General features: G+C 37.8%; 1 protein-coding gene across 21 annotated transcripts in view; it reads left to right on the top strand.

Annotated features, from left to right (window-relative positions):
• Positions 1-16,591, top strand: part of USP37 (ubiquitin specific peptidase 37) — an 89,199-nt gene that overhangs the window by 27,422 nt on the left and 45,186 nt on the right. For all 21 annotated transcript variants that reach the window (XM_060411304.1, XM_060411297.1, XM_060411307.1 and 18 more), the window contains 3 exons: positions 262-359; positions 2,917-3,001; positions 10,565-10,726. In XM_060411304.1, coding sequence (XP_060267287.1) covers positions 262-359; positions 2,917-3,001; positions 10,565-10,726 — 345 coding nt within the window. The remainder of the gene's footprint in view (positions 1-261; positions 360-2,916; positions 3,002-10,564; positions 10,727-16,591) is intronic.

The raw sequence follows: 16,591 nt of genomic DNA, 5'->3' as shown, positions 1-16,591 counted from the left end.
TGTCTCTGGTTTGACTTTTTTATAAAGGAACTGCTCCTTCATTTTTACCTAATAACCAGGGTTTTGGATTGGATTGACTTTTGACTAGGTAATGAAAAGCTTGTTTTTATGATTCTCATTTACGTAAGGTTTTAGCACCTTGTAGCGTAACTTCTAAGCATGTCAATTAATTCAGCAATTGAAATGTAAATTCTAATGACAACTATTTAAAATTAAGAATTTCTTTATACATATATGTTTGAATTAAATTATTAACTATAGGAACAACAAGGCTATGACAGATCCCTCAAGAAAGTATTTAACCAGCAGTAGAGAGAAGCAACTGAGTTTGAAACAGTCAGAAGAGAATAGGACATCAGGTAAGTATTTGGTCTTTGCATAATATAGTTGTTTATGATATGATATATATAGTATTAACTAGAAATAGAAATGTAAACTGGGGCATATTTCTCATATATTTAGGAACACTGTGTAAATTTTGTACTAGTTATCGGATGCGAATTTATATCCTGTTGTTGCTGTTTAGTCGATCGGTTGTGTTCAACTCTTTGTGACCCCATGGACTGTAGCCCACCAGGCTCCTCTGTCCATGGGATTTCCCAGGCAGAAATTCTGGAGTTGGTTACTGTTTCCTTCTCCAGGGGATCTTCCCAAACCAAGGATCAAACCCATGTCCCCTGCTTGGCAGGTGGATACTTTACCACTGAGCCACCTTGGAAGCCCTACCTAATTTGTATACTGCTGCTGCTGCTGCTAAGTCGCTTCAGTCGTGTCCGACTCCATGCGACCCCATAGATGGCAGCCCACCAGGCTCCCCCATCCCTGGAATTCTCCAAGCAAGAACACTGGAGTGGGTTGCCATTTCCTTCTCCAATACGCGAAAGTGAAGTCGCTCAGTCGTGTCCGACTCTCAGCAACCCCATGGACTGTAGCCTTCCAGGCTGCTCTGTCCATGGGATTTTCCAGGCAAGAATACTGGAGTGGGGTGCCATTGCCTTCTCCAAATTTGTATCCTGGTACTTGGCTAAAATATTTTTTAAAATATTAGAACTATAAGGGGATTTTTATTTTGCTTACAAGGAATTTAAGCTTTACATCTCCCTATTCAACTACCTAGAATTAAGTTCTTTCATTGTCAAAGTACCTGGACCATGGAATGAATCCAAGGAGTTAAAAGTTGTTGAAATGAAAACTTTTCAGTATTTCTGGTTATTAGAAGTTCCAGAAGATCTTGTAATTATCACATAAAGAGTTGTATAAGCTCACCTTGTTTTTAACAAAAACTAAAAGATTGTCCCTGAATTTTTATTGCTGCTTCCTATACTTAGCATCACTCTGGTCCTTTGAACTTCTTAGAGACTCATGTATCTAGTATTGATTTGAATATTGTGTTTAACTTGAAATTGAAGAAAGCTAAAATATGGCATGATTTTGATAAATTGGGAGTTTGAGAGAATTCATTTCATCTGAACTCTAGAAACAGTCCCCTTTTAGGGGTTCAGCTGCTGCTGCTAAGTCATTTCAGTCATGTCCAACTCTGTGCAACCCCATAGACGGGAGCCCACTAGGCTCCCCCATCCCTGGGATTCTCCAGGCAAGAATACTGGAATGGGTTGCCATTTCCTTCTGCAATGCATGAAAGTGAAAAGTGAAAGTGCAGTTGCTCAGTAGTGCCGAACTCTTAGCGACCCCATGGACTGCAGCCTGCCAGGCTCCTCCGTCCATGGGGTTTTCTAGGCAAAAGTACTGGAGTGGGTTGCCATTGCCTTCTCCGTTTAGGGGTTCAGACTTACATATAAATTGGACTCTGACAGAAAGAGAAAGCTCTAATATAATTCTCACCTCTGAAGTAATAATTCATTATATAAATGCTGTTTTTTGGTTTTCAGCTTTTACAATCAACCTGTGGTTAGAAAGGACTTCCCTGGTAGCTCAGACAGTAAAGCATCTGCCTACAGTGCAGGAGACCCAGGTTCAATCCCTGGGTCGGGAAGATCCTTTGGAGAAGGAAATGGCAACCCACTCCAGTACTCTTGCCTGGAAAATCCCATGGGCGGAGGAGTGTGGTAGGCTACAGTCTATGGGGTCGCAAAGAGTTGGACACGACTGAGCAACATCTCTTTCACTTTCACTATAGTTAGAATACAGAATACTTAAAGATGTATTAATACTTAATAGATGCATTAATATTTAATACTGTTGGAGTTATGGTACATCTTACAAGTATTGATGTGGAAGAGGAGAGAGAGAGGAAAGTATAAGAGGTCAACTGGTAAAGTTTCATGGAACAAAATGTAGAGAGTCTTAAGTGTGTTAATGTTGCAAAGTTCATCAGTAGAACTCAACACAACTGATGGGGAGTTCCCAAGCAATCCAGTGGTCAGGACCTGGTCCTTTCACTGTCACTGGCCGGAGTTCAATCCCTGGTCAAGGAACTAAGATCTCACAAGCCACATGACACAGCCAAAACAATAAATAAAATGATAAAATAACACAACTAATAATTGGTTGGAGAGAAGAGGAGTAGAGGTGATATAAATGAGAAATTATTTCTAATTTTTCTTGAGGGAGCCAGCTGATGCTGTTTAAAATTAATAAATTGAGAAATTATACAAATGTTATATAAATTATACCTAATGTTATAGAGGAAATCAGAGAAACTGAATTTCAAAAATTGGTTAGAAATTGGAAGAAAAATTTGTGGAGCTTTAGGGCTAGAGAGTATTCTTTTGTAACCTCTTACAAACTAGTCACAGTGTTTGATCTTCAGACATGCAGTGTAGGTATTACTTTGATGAAAAGAAAGGGGAAAATAGAGTTAAATATAAACAAGCCCAATGCGTAATTTTATTATTAAATGAACTTGAATGGTTGATTTAGGAATTGAATTTTTCCTGTGTCTGTTCATTTTTCTAGGGCTTCTACCTTTGCAGTCGTCATCTTTTTATGGTAGCAGAACTGCAACCAAGGACTATACTCCTGGCAGCACTAACCTAGACAGGTATGCATGGACTATATGCCTTGTGAAGAACTTGAAGAGCTTTCTTTGAATATTAAATGATGGGAGGATCTATGTGTTGTGCTCTAAATGAATACATTGATTTAACAACATAGATGAAAATTACAGATTCATGGCATTTTAGTTACAGGGTACTCTAGTTCAAACTATTGCTTTTTATGTTTTTCAACACGTGTATAAACCTGATGTCTTGGAAGACTTGTACTGAGGCCACAGGTTGTGACTTGCAGTGTGATCAGATTCTAGACCAGTGTATTTTCCATCATCCCAAGTAAAGTAATTCCCCACTGAGACATTTTAAAATTCCCTTTATTGCTTGCATGTTTATTAAGCTACCTACCAGAATTTAAGGTGTTTTCCTAAAAGAGCAAAACGTTTCACCTTAGTATCTTTTCCTGGAAAAGGCTAGTCAGAAATTTAATTGGTGATTCTAGAAATACAGCTCAAGAATCTGCCTGCAATGCAGGAGACCCGGGTTTAACCCCTGGGTCAGGAAGGTCCCCTGGAGAAGGAAGTGGCAACCCGTTCCAGTGTTCTTGCCTGTAGAATTCCATAGACAGAGGAGCCCAGTGGGCTATAGTCCTTGGAGTCGCAGAGTCAGACACAACTGAGCGACTGACACAGAGATGTAGGTTAAATTTTTGAGGTTTATTGAGTATGAGTATATATGTGTTCATAGAATGCCACACAGAAGGGCAGTTGTAAAAAGTGAGAGTATAAATATGCTACTATATAGCATAGTGATCACTCATAGATAATGACCAGTTAAGTCATATTTTATTTTTTGCTAGAATTTAATTCAAAGTGGTAAAAATATCTAGATTATTTGTGTTAAATGATTAAGGTGAGTTGAAGAATTTGATATTATATATTTAGATATACTCAGCTTTGGGTGGAATCTGTCGAGCACTTTATGACTTTAATGGTTAACTCTTTGAATTTAAGAAAGGAAGCTTAATATATTTCTGCTTACTAGAAGAATCTTAAAGGAGTCCAAGTTGAAAAAAAACTAAATTTGGTTTTCAACTGTTTAAATACAGTAAGATTTCTTTTCAAAGTAATAGAATGAGCATATTCATTGCACATAGGAATTATTGAAGAAATAAAAATTTCTTTTAATACAAAACTGCCCTCAAAGATAAAATGAAAATTTTCAGACTGGTAAGAAAAATAATGTTGAGTAAAGGCTGAAGCCATAAAGCACGTTTAAAACCCAGACTGGAGTCAAGTATTTAGAGCTGGGTCTTCAAAACCAACATGAGGTTGGAAACTGAACTTGACCCCCAATCAGAACTTGATTTCTTTTCTGAAGATACATGAAGCTGGATATCTCGAACTGCCCTCTGTGCTAGTAAGTGTGTGTTAGTCGCTTAGTCGTGCCCAACTCTTTGTGACCCCATGGACTGTAGCCCACCAGGCTCGCCCGTCCATGAGATTCTCCAGGCAAGGATACTGGAGTGGGTTGTCATTTCCCTCTCCACTGTGCTAGTAAACCAAGCCCAAACACTTCTGTGCAACTGCCTGCATTTGGAACCTTAATATGCTGCTTACCTGGTGCTCCTTCTACTTGTGCCCAGTCACTTCAGCTGTGTCCAGCTCTTTGCAAACCCTATGGAGTGTAGCCCACCAGGCTCCTTTGTCCATGGGATTTTCCTAGCAAAAACGCTGGAGTGGGTTGCCATTCCCTCCTTCAGGAGCTCTTCCTGACCCAGGGATCAAACCCATGTCTCCTACATTGCAGGCAGTTTCTTTACCACTGAGCCACTGGGGAAGCCTGATAGAAAGCAAATACCCAAAAATGGGGTTTGCATTGGTTGGTATCTGCTTTAATGTTCCCTATGTAGGGGCAAAAATTCTGAACCCCTGATATAAAGTCCTATGCAGATTAGAGGTCCAGACTGAGACAGCTACTAAACAAGCAAAAATCCATGATCATAGGATGTAGCATAGATAAAGAGGAGATTGTAAATGTAAATGAATTTTATTTCAAAAGATTTATAGAAAATTTATTTCAAATTCATTAAAAATCTATGAATTTATAAAAAAGAGATTTATGTAGGGCTTCTTGGTCTACCATCCATTTTTTTGTTTTCTAACCCTCTATGCTGGGAAAGATTGAGGGCAGGAAGAGAAGGGGACGACAGAGGATGAGATGGTTGGATGGCATCACCAACTCTGGACATGGGTTTGGGTAAACTCCAGGAGTTGGTGATGGACAGGGGGCCTGGCGTGCTACGGTTCATGGGGTCACAAAGAGTCGGACATGACTGAGTGACTGAACTGAACTATGTCTTAATAGCATTTTGGAGGAAAAAAAAAATAGACTAAAGAAAATAAAGGAAGGGAATTTGTCAAAGAAATATTGGATGAAAATGATGGAAGTCCACACTGAAAAGCCTCAACAAATGCCAAAGAGCGGATACATATTTTTTTAAATCTACCTTGTGGAAGATGATGGGTAAAGAAATTTTTAAAAGCTGCCAGAAACAAAAATATCATCTATAAAATGAAAACAGACTGATATCAGCAACGGTAGGAACAGATGATACCAAAGAACTACACATCCAGTTAAATTTTAATTCAAGAATGCAAGGACAGAATTTATTTAGCAAGAAGAAAAGTAAACAAAGAAAGGAGTAAAAGTAAGAAAAATCAGTGAGCAAAAAAATTTTTAAGCATCTTTAAAAATTAACTACCTTTAATATTTATTCTTTTGTAGAAGTAATAAGGGCATATGGTAGAAACTTCAGAAGCTACAGAGTGCATACAGTGAAAAGTAAATCTCTCCTAACTCCTACTTGTTCATTTTCTTTCAGGAGGCAACTGCTATTACTAATATCTTTCCAGACTTATTATGCATCTAAATATATTTTGATAGTTTTTATAAAAATGATTAGGATTGAAAACAAAAGATTAACAGAATATTATACCAAAAGAGGTTACAATGAATGAGTAGAGAAGAGTATGGGAAATTAAAACATTGTAAGTTCCTTATTTTGTTTGAGAGGAGGCCACAGTTAACTTTGTTGATGTTCAGTCTCTCATTTGTGTCCAACTCTTTGCAGTTCCTGTGGACTGCAGCACACCAAGCCTCCCTCAACATTTCCTGGAGCTTGCTCAAACTCATGTGCATTGAGTCAGTGATGCCATCCAACCATCTTGTCCTCTATCGTCCCCTTCGCCTCCTGCCTTCAATCTTTCCCAGCATCAGGGTCTTTTCTAATGAGTCGGCTCTTTGTCTCAGGTGGCCCACGTATTGGAGTTTAAGCATCAGTCCTTCCAATGAATATTCAGAATTGATTTTCCTGCAAAAGTCATAGTTTGATGACACAGACCTTTTCAACAAAGTAATGGCTCTGCTTTTTAATATGCTTTCTTGGTTGGTCATACCTTTTCTTCTAAGAATGAAGCATCTTTTAAAATTTCGTGGCTGCATTCACCATCTGCAGTGATTTTGGAGCCCAAGAAAATAGTCTGTCACAGTTTCCATTGTTTCCCCATCTATTTGCTGTGAGGTGATGGAGCTGAATGCCATTCTCTTAGTTCTTTGAATGCTGAGTTTTAAGCCAGATTTTTCATGCTCCTCTTTCACTTTATCAAAAGGCTCTTTAGTTCCTCTTCGCTTTCTGCCATAAGGGTGGTGTCATTTGTGTATCTGAGGTTGTTGCTATTTCTCCTGGCAATCTTGATTTCAGCTTATGCTTCATCCAGCCCAGCCTTTCACATGATGTATTCTGCATATAAGTTAAATAAGCAGGGTGACAATATACAGCCTTGACGTACTCCTTTCCCAATTTGGAAGCAGTCTGTTGTTCCATGTCCAGTTCTGACTGTTGCTTCTTGACCTGCATATAGATTTCTCAGGAGGTAGGTAAGGTGGTCTGGTATTCTCATCTCTTGAAGAATTTTCCACAGTTTTTTGTGATCCATATAGTCAAAGACTTAGGCATAATCAATGAAGCAGAAGGAGATGTTTTTCTGGAACTCTCTTGCTTTTTCAGTGATCCAACGGATGTTGGCAATTTGATCTCTGTTTCTACTGCCTTTTCTACATCCAACTTGAACATCTGGAAGTTATCGGTTCACGTACTATTGAAGCCTGGCTTGGAGAATTTTGAGCATTACTTGGCTAGTGTGTGAGATGAGTGCAATTGTGCAGTAGTTTGAACATTTTTTGGCATTGCTCTTTGCGATTTTAATGAAAACGGACCTTTTCCAGTCCTGTGGCCACTGCTGAGTTTTCCAAATTTGCTGGCGTATTGAGTGCAGCACTTTCACAGCATCATCTTTTAGGATTTTGAATTAGCTCAACTGGAATTCTGTCACCTCCATTTACTTTGTTTGTAGCGATGCTTCCTAAAGGCCACTTGATTTCACATTCCAGGATGTCTGGCACTAGGTGAAAGATCACACCATCATGGTTATCTGGGTCATGAAGATCTTTTTTGTATAGTTCTGTGTATTCTTGCCACTTCTTAGTATATTCTGCTTCTGTTAGGTCCATACCTTTTCTGTCCCTTACTATGCCCATCTTTGCATGAAATGTTCCCTTGGTATCTGTGACTTTCTTGAAGAGATCTCTAGTCTTTCCCATTCTGTTGTTTTCCTCTGTTTCTTTGCATTGTTCCTTGGGAGGGCTTTCTTACCTCTCCTTGCTGTTCTTCGGAACTCTATTCAGATGCTTATGCCTTTCCTGTTCTCCTTTGCCTTTCGCTTCTCTTTTTTTCTCAGCTATGTGTAAGGCCTCCTCAGACAACCATTTTGCCTTTTTGCATTTCTGTTCTTGGGGATGGTTTTGACCACCACCTCTTGTACAGTGTCACGAACTATAGAGTTCTTTAGGCACTCTGTTCATCAGATCTAATCCCTGGAATCTATTTGTCATTTCCACTGTATAATCGTAAGAGATTTGATTTACGTCATACCTGAATGATCTAGTGGTTTTCTCTACTTTTATTAATTTAAGTCTGAATTTGGCAATAAGGAGTTCATGATCTGAGCCACTCACCTCCCATTCTTGTTTTGCTGACTATATAGAGCTCCTCCATCTTCTGCTGCAAAGAATATAGTCAATCTGATTTCAGTATTGACCATCTGGTGGTGTCCATGTGTAGAGTCGTCTCTTGTGTTGTTTTCTATGACCAGTGCATTCTCTTGGCAAAACTCTGTTAAACTTTGCCCTGCTTTATTTTGTACTCCAAGGCCAAACGTTGCTCTAGGTATCTGTTGACTTCTTACTTTTGCTTTCCAGTTCCCTATGATGAAAAGGACATTTTTGGCATTAACTTAGACATATTAAAAAGTTAAAGATGACTTCCACTTCTGTCCAAGATGGACTGTCAAGGACCACATTATCCTCCTTCCTGAAACAACCAAGAACCTGGACAAACTATGTGAAACATTGCATCTCAAGACATTGGACATGAATCAGTGAAGGACAGTGATCCCTGAGAGATGGGAAACAAATTAGCTTTATAACTATGTTAACTTGCTTGCTAGTGAAAGTTTCTAGGTTGCCACACAAGGACAGGGAACCAGGCAGAGCCAGTCCTGGGCTCTGCCTGAGTTGAGGAAGTAGAGCTAGGAATCTAGGGAATGCAAGGTGGCTAGAATTCACAGAGCAGAGTACCAGAAGGGAAAGCTACACAAAGAAGGAATTGTAGAGATCTGCAGAGAGTCCCCCTTGAGTATTCATTTTGAGTGCTGAGCAGCATGATGCAGGTGAGGAGACTGGTCCAGGCCAGGGAAAGAACCACCCTAAAGGATCTAAATGGATGATACTTAGAGTATACATAAAGCCAGGCATAGTTCCTGTTCCTAATGGCCGTTTGAATGCCTCCAAAAAGACTTGCCTCATTAATGAGGAAAAACTGTCCCTAGATGAATTGCTGCTCTGCTCCCAGATAACAAACCTTAAACCCAACATTGTACTGTTTCTGGGTAACCTAACCACATCCCAGAACAAAATTTGAGAATTTTTATAGAAATAAAAAGTATCCAATACCCCACAAGATAAAATTTCACAGTTTCTGGCCTCCAAGAAAATATTATGAAGTGTACAAAGAAACAACAACTCATAAGGAAGAGAAAAATTAATAAATACTGACTCAGAAATGACACACATGGCGGATTCATGTTGATGTATGGCAAAACCAATACAATATTGTAAAGTAGCCTCCAATTAAAATAAATAAATTTAAATTAAAAAAAAAAAGAAATGACATAGGATAGAATTAGTAGACCAAGGGTATCAGGCTATTAATCTAAATCAGTAATGACACTAAGTATAAATACACTAAATGTTTCAGTAAAAGACTAGATTTTAAAGGAAGAATGATAATCTTATATGCTATTTAAAAGACAATTGCAGTATAAAGATGGAGAAAGGTTGGAAGCAGAAGGATGAAAAAACATACATGTGTCTTGTCCAAACTACAGTGTATAGGAGTGCATAGTAAGGAATAAAGCTGATAGAAAGCTAATGATAACTTCAAGGTTGTGATTGGGAAGGGGCACTTGGAGGTTTTTGACATTAATGGTTGTTACTTATGTGTTTGCTTTATAAAAATATGTTAAGCTCCACAACAGTGCTACACATTGGACTTTTATATACTTTTCTATTCTATTTCACAAATTTTTTTTTTTTTTAAGTAAAAAACCAGACACTGGCTAACAGATGTCCTTGGCACATAGTAAGTTGTTCAAGGACAGTTGGCTTTTCCTTATAAAAAAGTGTGTCATATTCCTGCTTTGTAGGATGCAAAAAGTAAATGTCCAGGCAAATTAAAGACCTGAATAGGAGGGAAAACAAGATTTTAAATTGTTAAAAGCATATAGTAAACCATTTCTCTGATCTTACTTTATAGAATGATTCTTAAGATAGAAATTGAAACCATAAAGAAAGACTGATATGTTCAACTTAGGTAATAATGAGGAAATTATAAAATAACAATGAAATCATGTTCCATTCATTAGAGGGATAATATTGTAACGGAGACTATGTGAAAAGGGGAAATTGTCTATTGGGGGAAATTCTCTATTGGTGGAAACATAAATTGGTACAGCATTTTTGGGAAACAGTCATTATCTAGGAAAATTTTAAATGAAAATTAAAAATATTCCTAACATTTTCACTGCTAAGCTTATAAATTAGAGTAAGTTCTCAAGGAGATTGGGTAAGAATATTTGTTGCATAATAGTGGAAAGAGTTCACTGCCTAAAGGTTTTCAAGACTAGGTAAACTGATGTATGATAGCCATCAGGTGGATAAAAATGAATAAAAAAGTAAAACTATATTTTTTCTCAAGCTGTTATCTTGGCTTATTTTGATTGTACATTACCATATTATTTGCCTCTTCAGCTCCCTATCACCAGATTTGCTAATTTACATTTGTGAAATTTTTTTCCCAAGTGATCATTATTACTGATATTTCCTCAAATTTAGGATATTTATTTCCCCCAGACATTGACTTCTCTGAATCTAGTAGGGGAAGAAAGCAGCATTCAAATTTGTTTTGTTTCTTTGTTAAATTTTCTTTTTTATAGGACTAATATTTCAAGCCAAACTCCATCTGCCAAAAGAAGTTTGGGATTTCTTCCTCAGCCAGCTCCTCTTTCTGTTAAAAAACTGAGGTGTAACCAGGATTACACTGGTTGGAACAAGCCAAGAGTGCCCCTTTCCTCTCACCAACAGCAGCAACTGCAGGGGTAGGTAAATTATTTTATTTCGCTTTCTTTTTAATAAAGTGATTCAACTGAAGTATGTTCTACTTGGTATGTGTGCATGCTAAATCTCTTCAGTCGTGTCCGACTCTTTGTGTCCCTGTAGACTGTAGCCCACCAGGCTCCTTTGTCCATGGGGATTCTCCAAGCAAGAATACTGGAATGGCTTGCCATGCCCTCCTCCAGGGGATCTTCCTGACCCAGAGATCAAACCCACATCTCTTACATCTGTTATAGTGGTCTCTTGCAGACCAGTTCTTTACCACTAGCACCACCTGGGAAACCCTTTCACTTGGTATAAAAAATGATTAAAAGAGTCATAAATTATAGTTCTCAAATATTTTTTCACTTACTAAAGATTTATCACGTCCATGAAGTTCCATTCATTACCTAGTCTCTAATTTTTGGACCTTGAAAACAAAACACGCGTGTGTGTGTTTCCGTGTAAACGTATGCTGCTGCTGCTGCTGCTGCCAAGTTGCTTCAGTCATGTCTGACTCTGTGCGACCCCATAGACAGCAGCCCACCAGGCTCACCCGTCCCTGGGATTTTCCAGGCAAAAACACTGGAGTGGGTTGCCATTTCCTTCTCCAATGCATGAAAGTGAAAAGTGAAAGTGAAGTCGCTCAGGCATGTCCAACTCTTAGCGACCCCATGGACTGTAGCCCACCAGGCTCCTCCAAATGTGTATATATATATAAAAAATCATAAAGAAGAAAATGCGTATTCTTAAATCTCCTATACTTCGTCCATCTCCTTAGATACTTCAGTATTAATTTTATTTTTATCTTTACCAGCCTATGCTTATATTTTTATTAACCATACGAAAATGAGATCATGGTATAGTAGCTGTAATAGTAATATCAGTCATAGCTGAAGTGTTGTTATGTGCCAGAAACTGTGTTTCAATGAATTTTGTCTTTAAATCCCCACAGTAGCTCTCTGAGCTAAATGTATTAAAAAAATCTGTTTTTGTAGATTAAGGGAATAAGACTTGTGCTTCCCTGGTAGCTCACCTGGCAAAGAATCCACCTGCAATGCGGGAGACCCTGGCTCAATTACTGGGTTGGGGAAATCCCCTGGAGAAGGGAAAGGCGACCCATTCCAGTATTTTTGGTCTTCCCTGGTGACTCAGATGGTAAAGAATCTGCCTACAGGGTGGGAGACCTGGGTTTGAGACCTGAGTTCAATCCCTTGGTTGAAAGATCCCCTGGAGGAGGGCACGACAACCCTCTCCAGTAATCTTACCTGGAGAATCCCATGGACAAAAGAGCCTGGTGGGCTACAGTCAGTGGGGTTGCAAAGAGTCAGATATAACCAAGCGCCTATACACAGTGCAGCACAACTAAGGCTTAGAGGAATTAATTAACTTACTTGAGGTGTTATAATACACTAATAGTGAATCTAGGTAGTTGGAGTCCTCTTGCATTTTTTTCCTTCCAGCTTTATTGCAGTATAATTGACATACAGCACTGTATAAGTTTAAATTGTACAGCATAATAATTGGACTCATATACATCATGAAATGATTACCACAGTAAGTTTAGTGACTATCAGTCATCTTACATAAATATAAAAGAAAAAGATTTTTAATTGAAGTATAGTTGATTTACAGTGTTAATTTCTGCTATACAGCATAATGATTCAGTTATACATATTTAAAATGTTCTTTTCCATATGTTTTATCATAGGATATTGAATATAGCTCCCTGTGCTATACAGTAGGACCTTGCTGTTTATCCTTTCTGTATATAATAGCTTAGATCTGCTGATCCCCAACTTCCAACTCTATCCCTCCCCCTTGGCAACCACCAGATGTTGTTTATGACCATGATTCTGTTTCATAGATAGGTTCACTTGTGACATATTTTCGATTCCACATATGAGTGATATCATATGGCATTTTTCTTTCCCTTTCTGATTTACTTCACTTAGTGTGATAATCTCTAGTTGTATCTGTGTTGCTGCATATGGCATTATTTCATACTTTTTTATGGCCAAGTAGTACACACACACACACATTTTCTGTATCCATTCATACACACACACACACACTCACACTCGTACTCTTTCTTTATCCATTCATCTGTCAGTGGACATTTGGTTTGTTTCCATGTCTTGGCTTCTGTGAATAGTGCTGCTGTGAACATAGGGCTGCATGTGTCTTTTTTAATTATAGTTTTGTCTAGATATATGCCCAGGAGTGAGATTGCTGGATCAACTGGTAATTCTTCTACCACCACCACCACCACCCATTAAGGAAAGTGCACTTTGTTAAAGTAATAGAAGAGGATGTGCTTGAATTAGTCACCAGATCCACAAAATGAATACAAATGTTAAAAAACAGGCTACCTCTATACAGACTAGAAGTGAAAAACAGAAAATATGTATCAAAATATTTAGTCCAGTAAAAATTCTACCCCAAAAACCAATATGAACTGCAAGAAAATTGTTATATAGTACTCAAAACTGAATTAAATATCCTCAAATAAGCATTTGAAGATATGAAAAAAGCACCATAAATCAGTGATTCTAACCCACAATCAGAATGGGCAAGCAGGAAGAAATGACAGTTGCTTGAACACAAAAGAGAGAGGAAGAAAGGCAACATCATATCAAAAATTAAGTCTAAATGAAAGTTCCCCAAGGGAAAATAAGTTCAAATGAAAATTTAATAAGGGACTTTGAAGGAAAAAACAAGGAGGAAAATGAGATAAAGAAGTATAAGCGGGGGAAAACAAAGAAGTAGTATAAGCAGTCAGTGAGGAAGTGGTTGAATTAGAAAACAGGCAAGGTCCCATGGCACATATAATTAGAATCTCTGAAGAAAAAAGTCCTAACAGTGAAAGAGAACAAGTATTTATAACCATAACCCAAGAAAACTTTGAAATAAAATTTTCAGAAATAAAATTACTGAATTTATACATTCAAAGAGCCCTCCAAGTACCTGGAATATTGAATGAACAAGACACATCTTAGTACAAGTATAAGACTTTAAAGATGATATAAAATCCTTAGTGCCTTGAGTCAAAAGATGAGATAATTTGTGAGGGAAAGAGAAATAGACTTCTCAGTCATCATTAAAAGCAGATGAAAAAAACATCATTTTCAAGAAACTTGATGAAAGAAAGGATAAACAGATAAACAGATATGCCAATCTAAGCTGTCAGGTATGTGGGCTAGGAAAAAATAAGTTTTAAAGTGGAAGAACTTGGAATAATGTACACATAAGCTCTTCCTGAGGTCTCTATAGGGTATGAGCTTCATCTAGCCAAGAGGTAATGAAGGAGATACTGGCAAAAGATAGATGGTGAATGTTTGATATATTCAGTTATAGAGATAAGACAATGGTGGAAACACCAATATATAAGGATGACATATAGATATTCTCTCTTCTGACAAAGGAGTATGATTGTAACTAAAAATGGAAGGAGAGAGAAAGAAAAGTAAAATAACTAAATTGACTGTCATCAGTAGTAAGTGCAAGTCAAAAAGTACTATTTAAAATGGACAGATCAGATAGAAAAAAAAAAGAATTACGAGCACTGTAAAAATACAAATAAAGATATAACCACTTTTAAAAAAAACCTTTTTTAAAATCAAGAGATATTTCTAAAACACCAGATGAATAAGTAAAACATAGCAATGGGACACAGTTGAGTCCAAATGTATTTGTCACATCAAGAAATGTGAATGGTCTGACACATCTAATAGAAAAATATTTTCAAATTAGCTCAGAAAGCAAAATCAATTCTGTGCTGTATAATAGAGATATACCTAGAACAGTGATTTTTAAAGTTGTAAAATAAAGGGAGGGAAAGCAATTTGGCCGTCTGTTAGAAACAGTTAAGAAAGCAGAGGTTGCGTTCCTAATAGCTGATAAAATAGAATATTTAAGGACATAAAACATCAAAAAACATCATCAGATAGATCTGCAGAAAACAGTAAATGCCATACTCTGATCATAGAGTATAGACCTTTTCAAGCACATACAGAGCATTCACAAAAAGTAATCACATGTTAGGGCACAAAGGAAAAATCAGGAGACCCCATAAAGTAGAAATGGGACAGCCACCATCTTTTGATCACAGTGAAATGAAACTGGATAATAAACATGAAACTAAATATTAAAAATGTAACTTCCAATTAGAAATTCTAAAAACCCTATTAAGTGACCCTTGCTGCTGCTGCTGCTTCTGCTGCTAAGTCGCTTCAGTCGTGTCCGACTCTGTGCGACCCCATAGATGGAAGCCCACCAGGCTCCCCCATCCCTGGGATTCTCCAGGCAAGAACACTGGAGTGGCTTGCCATTTCCTTCTCCAGTGCATGAAGATGAAAGTGAAATCGTTCAGTCGTGTCCGACTCTTCGCGACCCCATGGACTGTAGCCTACCAGGCTCCCCTGCCCATGGGATTTTCCAGGCAGGAGTACTGGAATGGGTTGCCATTGCCTTCTCCCAGTGACCCTTGAGTCAAACACAAATAACAGATGTTCTGAAGATGAATGATAATGAAAACTCTGTTTATCAGTATCTATGGGATACATTTACAGCAGTGATCAGAAAAAAATTAGTCCTAGACACCTGTATCAATACAAATGAAAGGATGAAAATATGAATTCCAAGCACAAAATGAACAAAGAGTATAGAAGAACAAAATAATCCAAAAGGAAACAAAAGCAAGATAATAATAAAGATAAAAGTTAGAATTGCATGTAACAAAGAACTGAAAAATAGTAAATTAACACATTATTAACCAGAGACGTATTAATGCCACAGATTTTTGTTTCTGTAGTTATCACCTGATCAGTAACAAAGTATAAAAAAAGTTCATGATTTAGAAAATAATGTCAATAGTTTATTTAAGTTGATCCCAGTAAAGGTAAAAAATACTTTCACCAGTTTCCATAGAAGGAAAAAGAAGCCTATCAAGGTGCTCCCACTGATAGAAGAAGTTAATAGAAACCATTCCTGAGAAAGCATAGTTCAGTTCGGTTCAGTCGCTCATTCGTGACTGACTCTTTGCGACCCCATGAATCGCAGCACGCCAGGCCTCCCTGTCCATCACCAACTCCTGGAGTTCACTCAAACTTAGTTCCATTGAGTCGGTGATGCCTCGTCCCCTTCTCCTCCTGCCGCCAATCCCTTCCAAGCATCAGGGTCTTCCAATGAGTCAGCTCTTCGCATGAGGTGGCCAAAGTATAGGAGTTTCAGCTTTAGCATCATTCCTTCCAAAGAAATTCCAGGACTGATCTCCTTTAGAATGGACTGATTGGATCTCCTTGCAGTCCAAGGGACTCTCAAGAGTCTTCTCCAACACCACAGTTCAAAAGCATCAATTCTTCAGCGTTCAACTTTCTTCACAGTCCAACTCTCACATCCATACATGACCACTGGAAAAACCATAGCTTTGATTAGAGATATTAGTTTAAAAGACAAAATTTTTAAGAAAACTGGAGGGGGAAAAATAGAATTGTAAAGATAATAGCTGGAGACATCAATACTTCACTTCAGTAATATATAGAACATGTAAACAGAAAAGTCAATAAGGAAATATGGGAGCTGACCAACACTGTGAACTGCTTAGACCTAACTAATGTAGTTGGTTAGTGCAAAAGTAATTGCGGTTTTGCATTGTTGAACTTTGCCATTCGATATTGGAATACATTCTTAAATGTGGTTATGTTATACGTCATTTTAATGCACATTTCTTGTTTTATGTTTTGCTGTTTATTATGTATTTTAGACTAGGGAAATGATGTTAGACAAAAAGCAAATTCAAGCAGTTTTCTTACAAGTTCAGAATGGGTCATAAAGCAGTGGAGACAACTCGCAACATCAACAATCCATTT

The sequence above is a fragment of the Ovis aries genome, chromosome 2 (assembly GCF_016772045.2).
Source record: "Ovis aries strain OAR_USU_Benz2616 breed Rambouillet chromosome 2, ARS-UI_Ramb_v3.0, whole genome shotgun sequence".
Taxonomy (NCBI): Eukaryota; Metazoa; Chordata; class Mammalia; order Artiodactyla; family Bovidae; genus Ovis; species Ovis aries.
The sequence above is the reverse complement of the archived record's forward strand: the minus strand, read 5'-3'. Positions and strand labels throughout refer to the sequence as shown.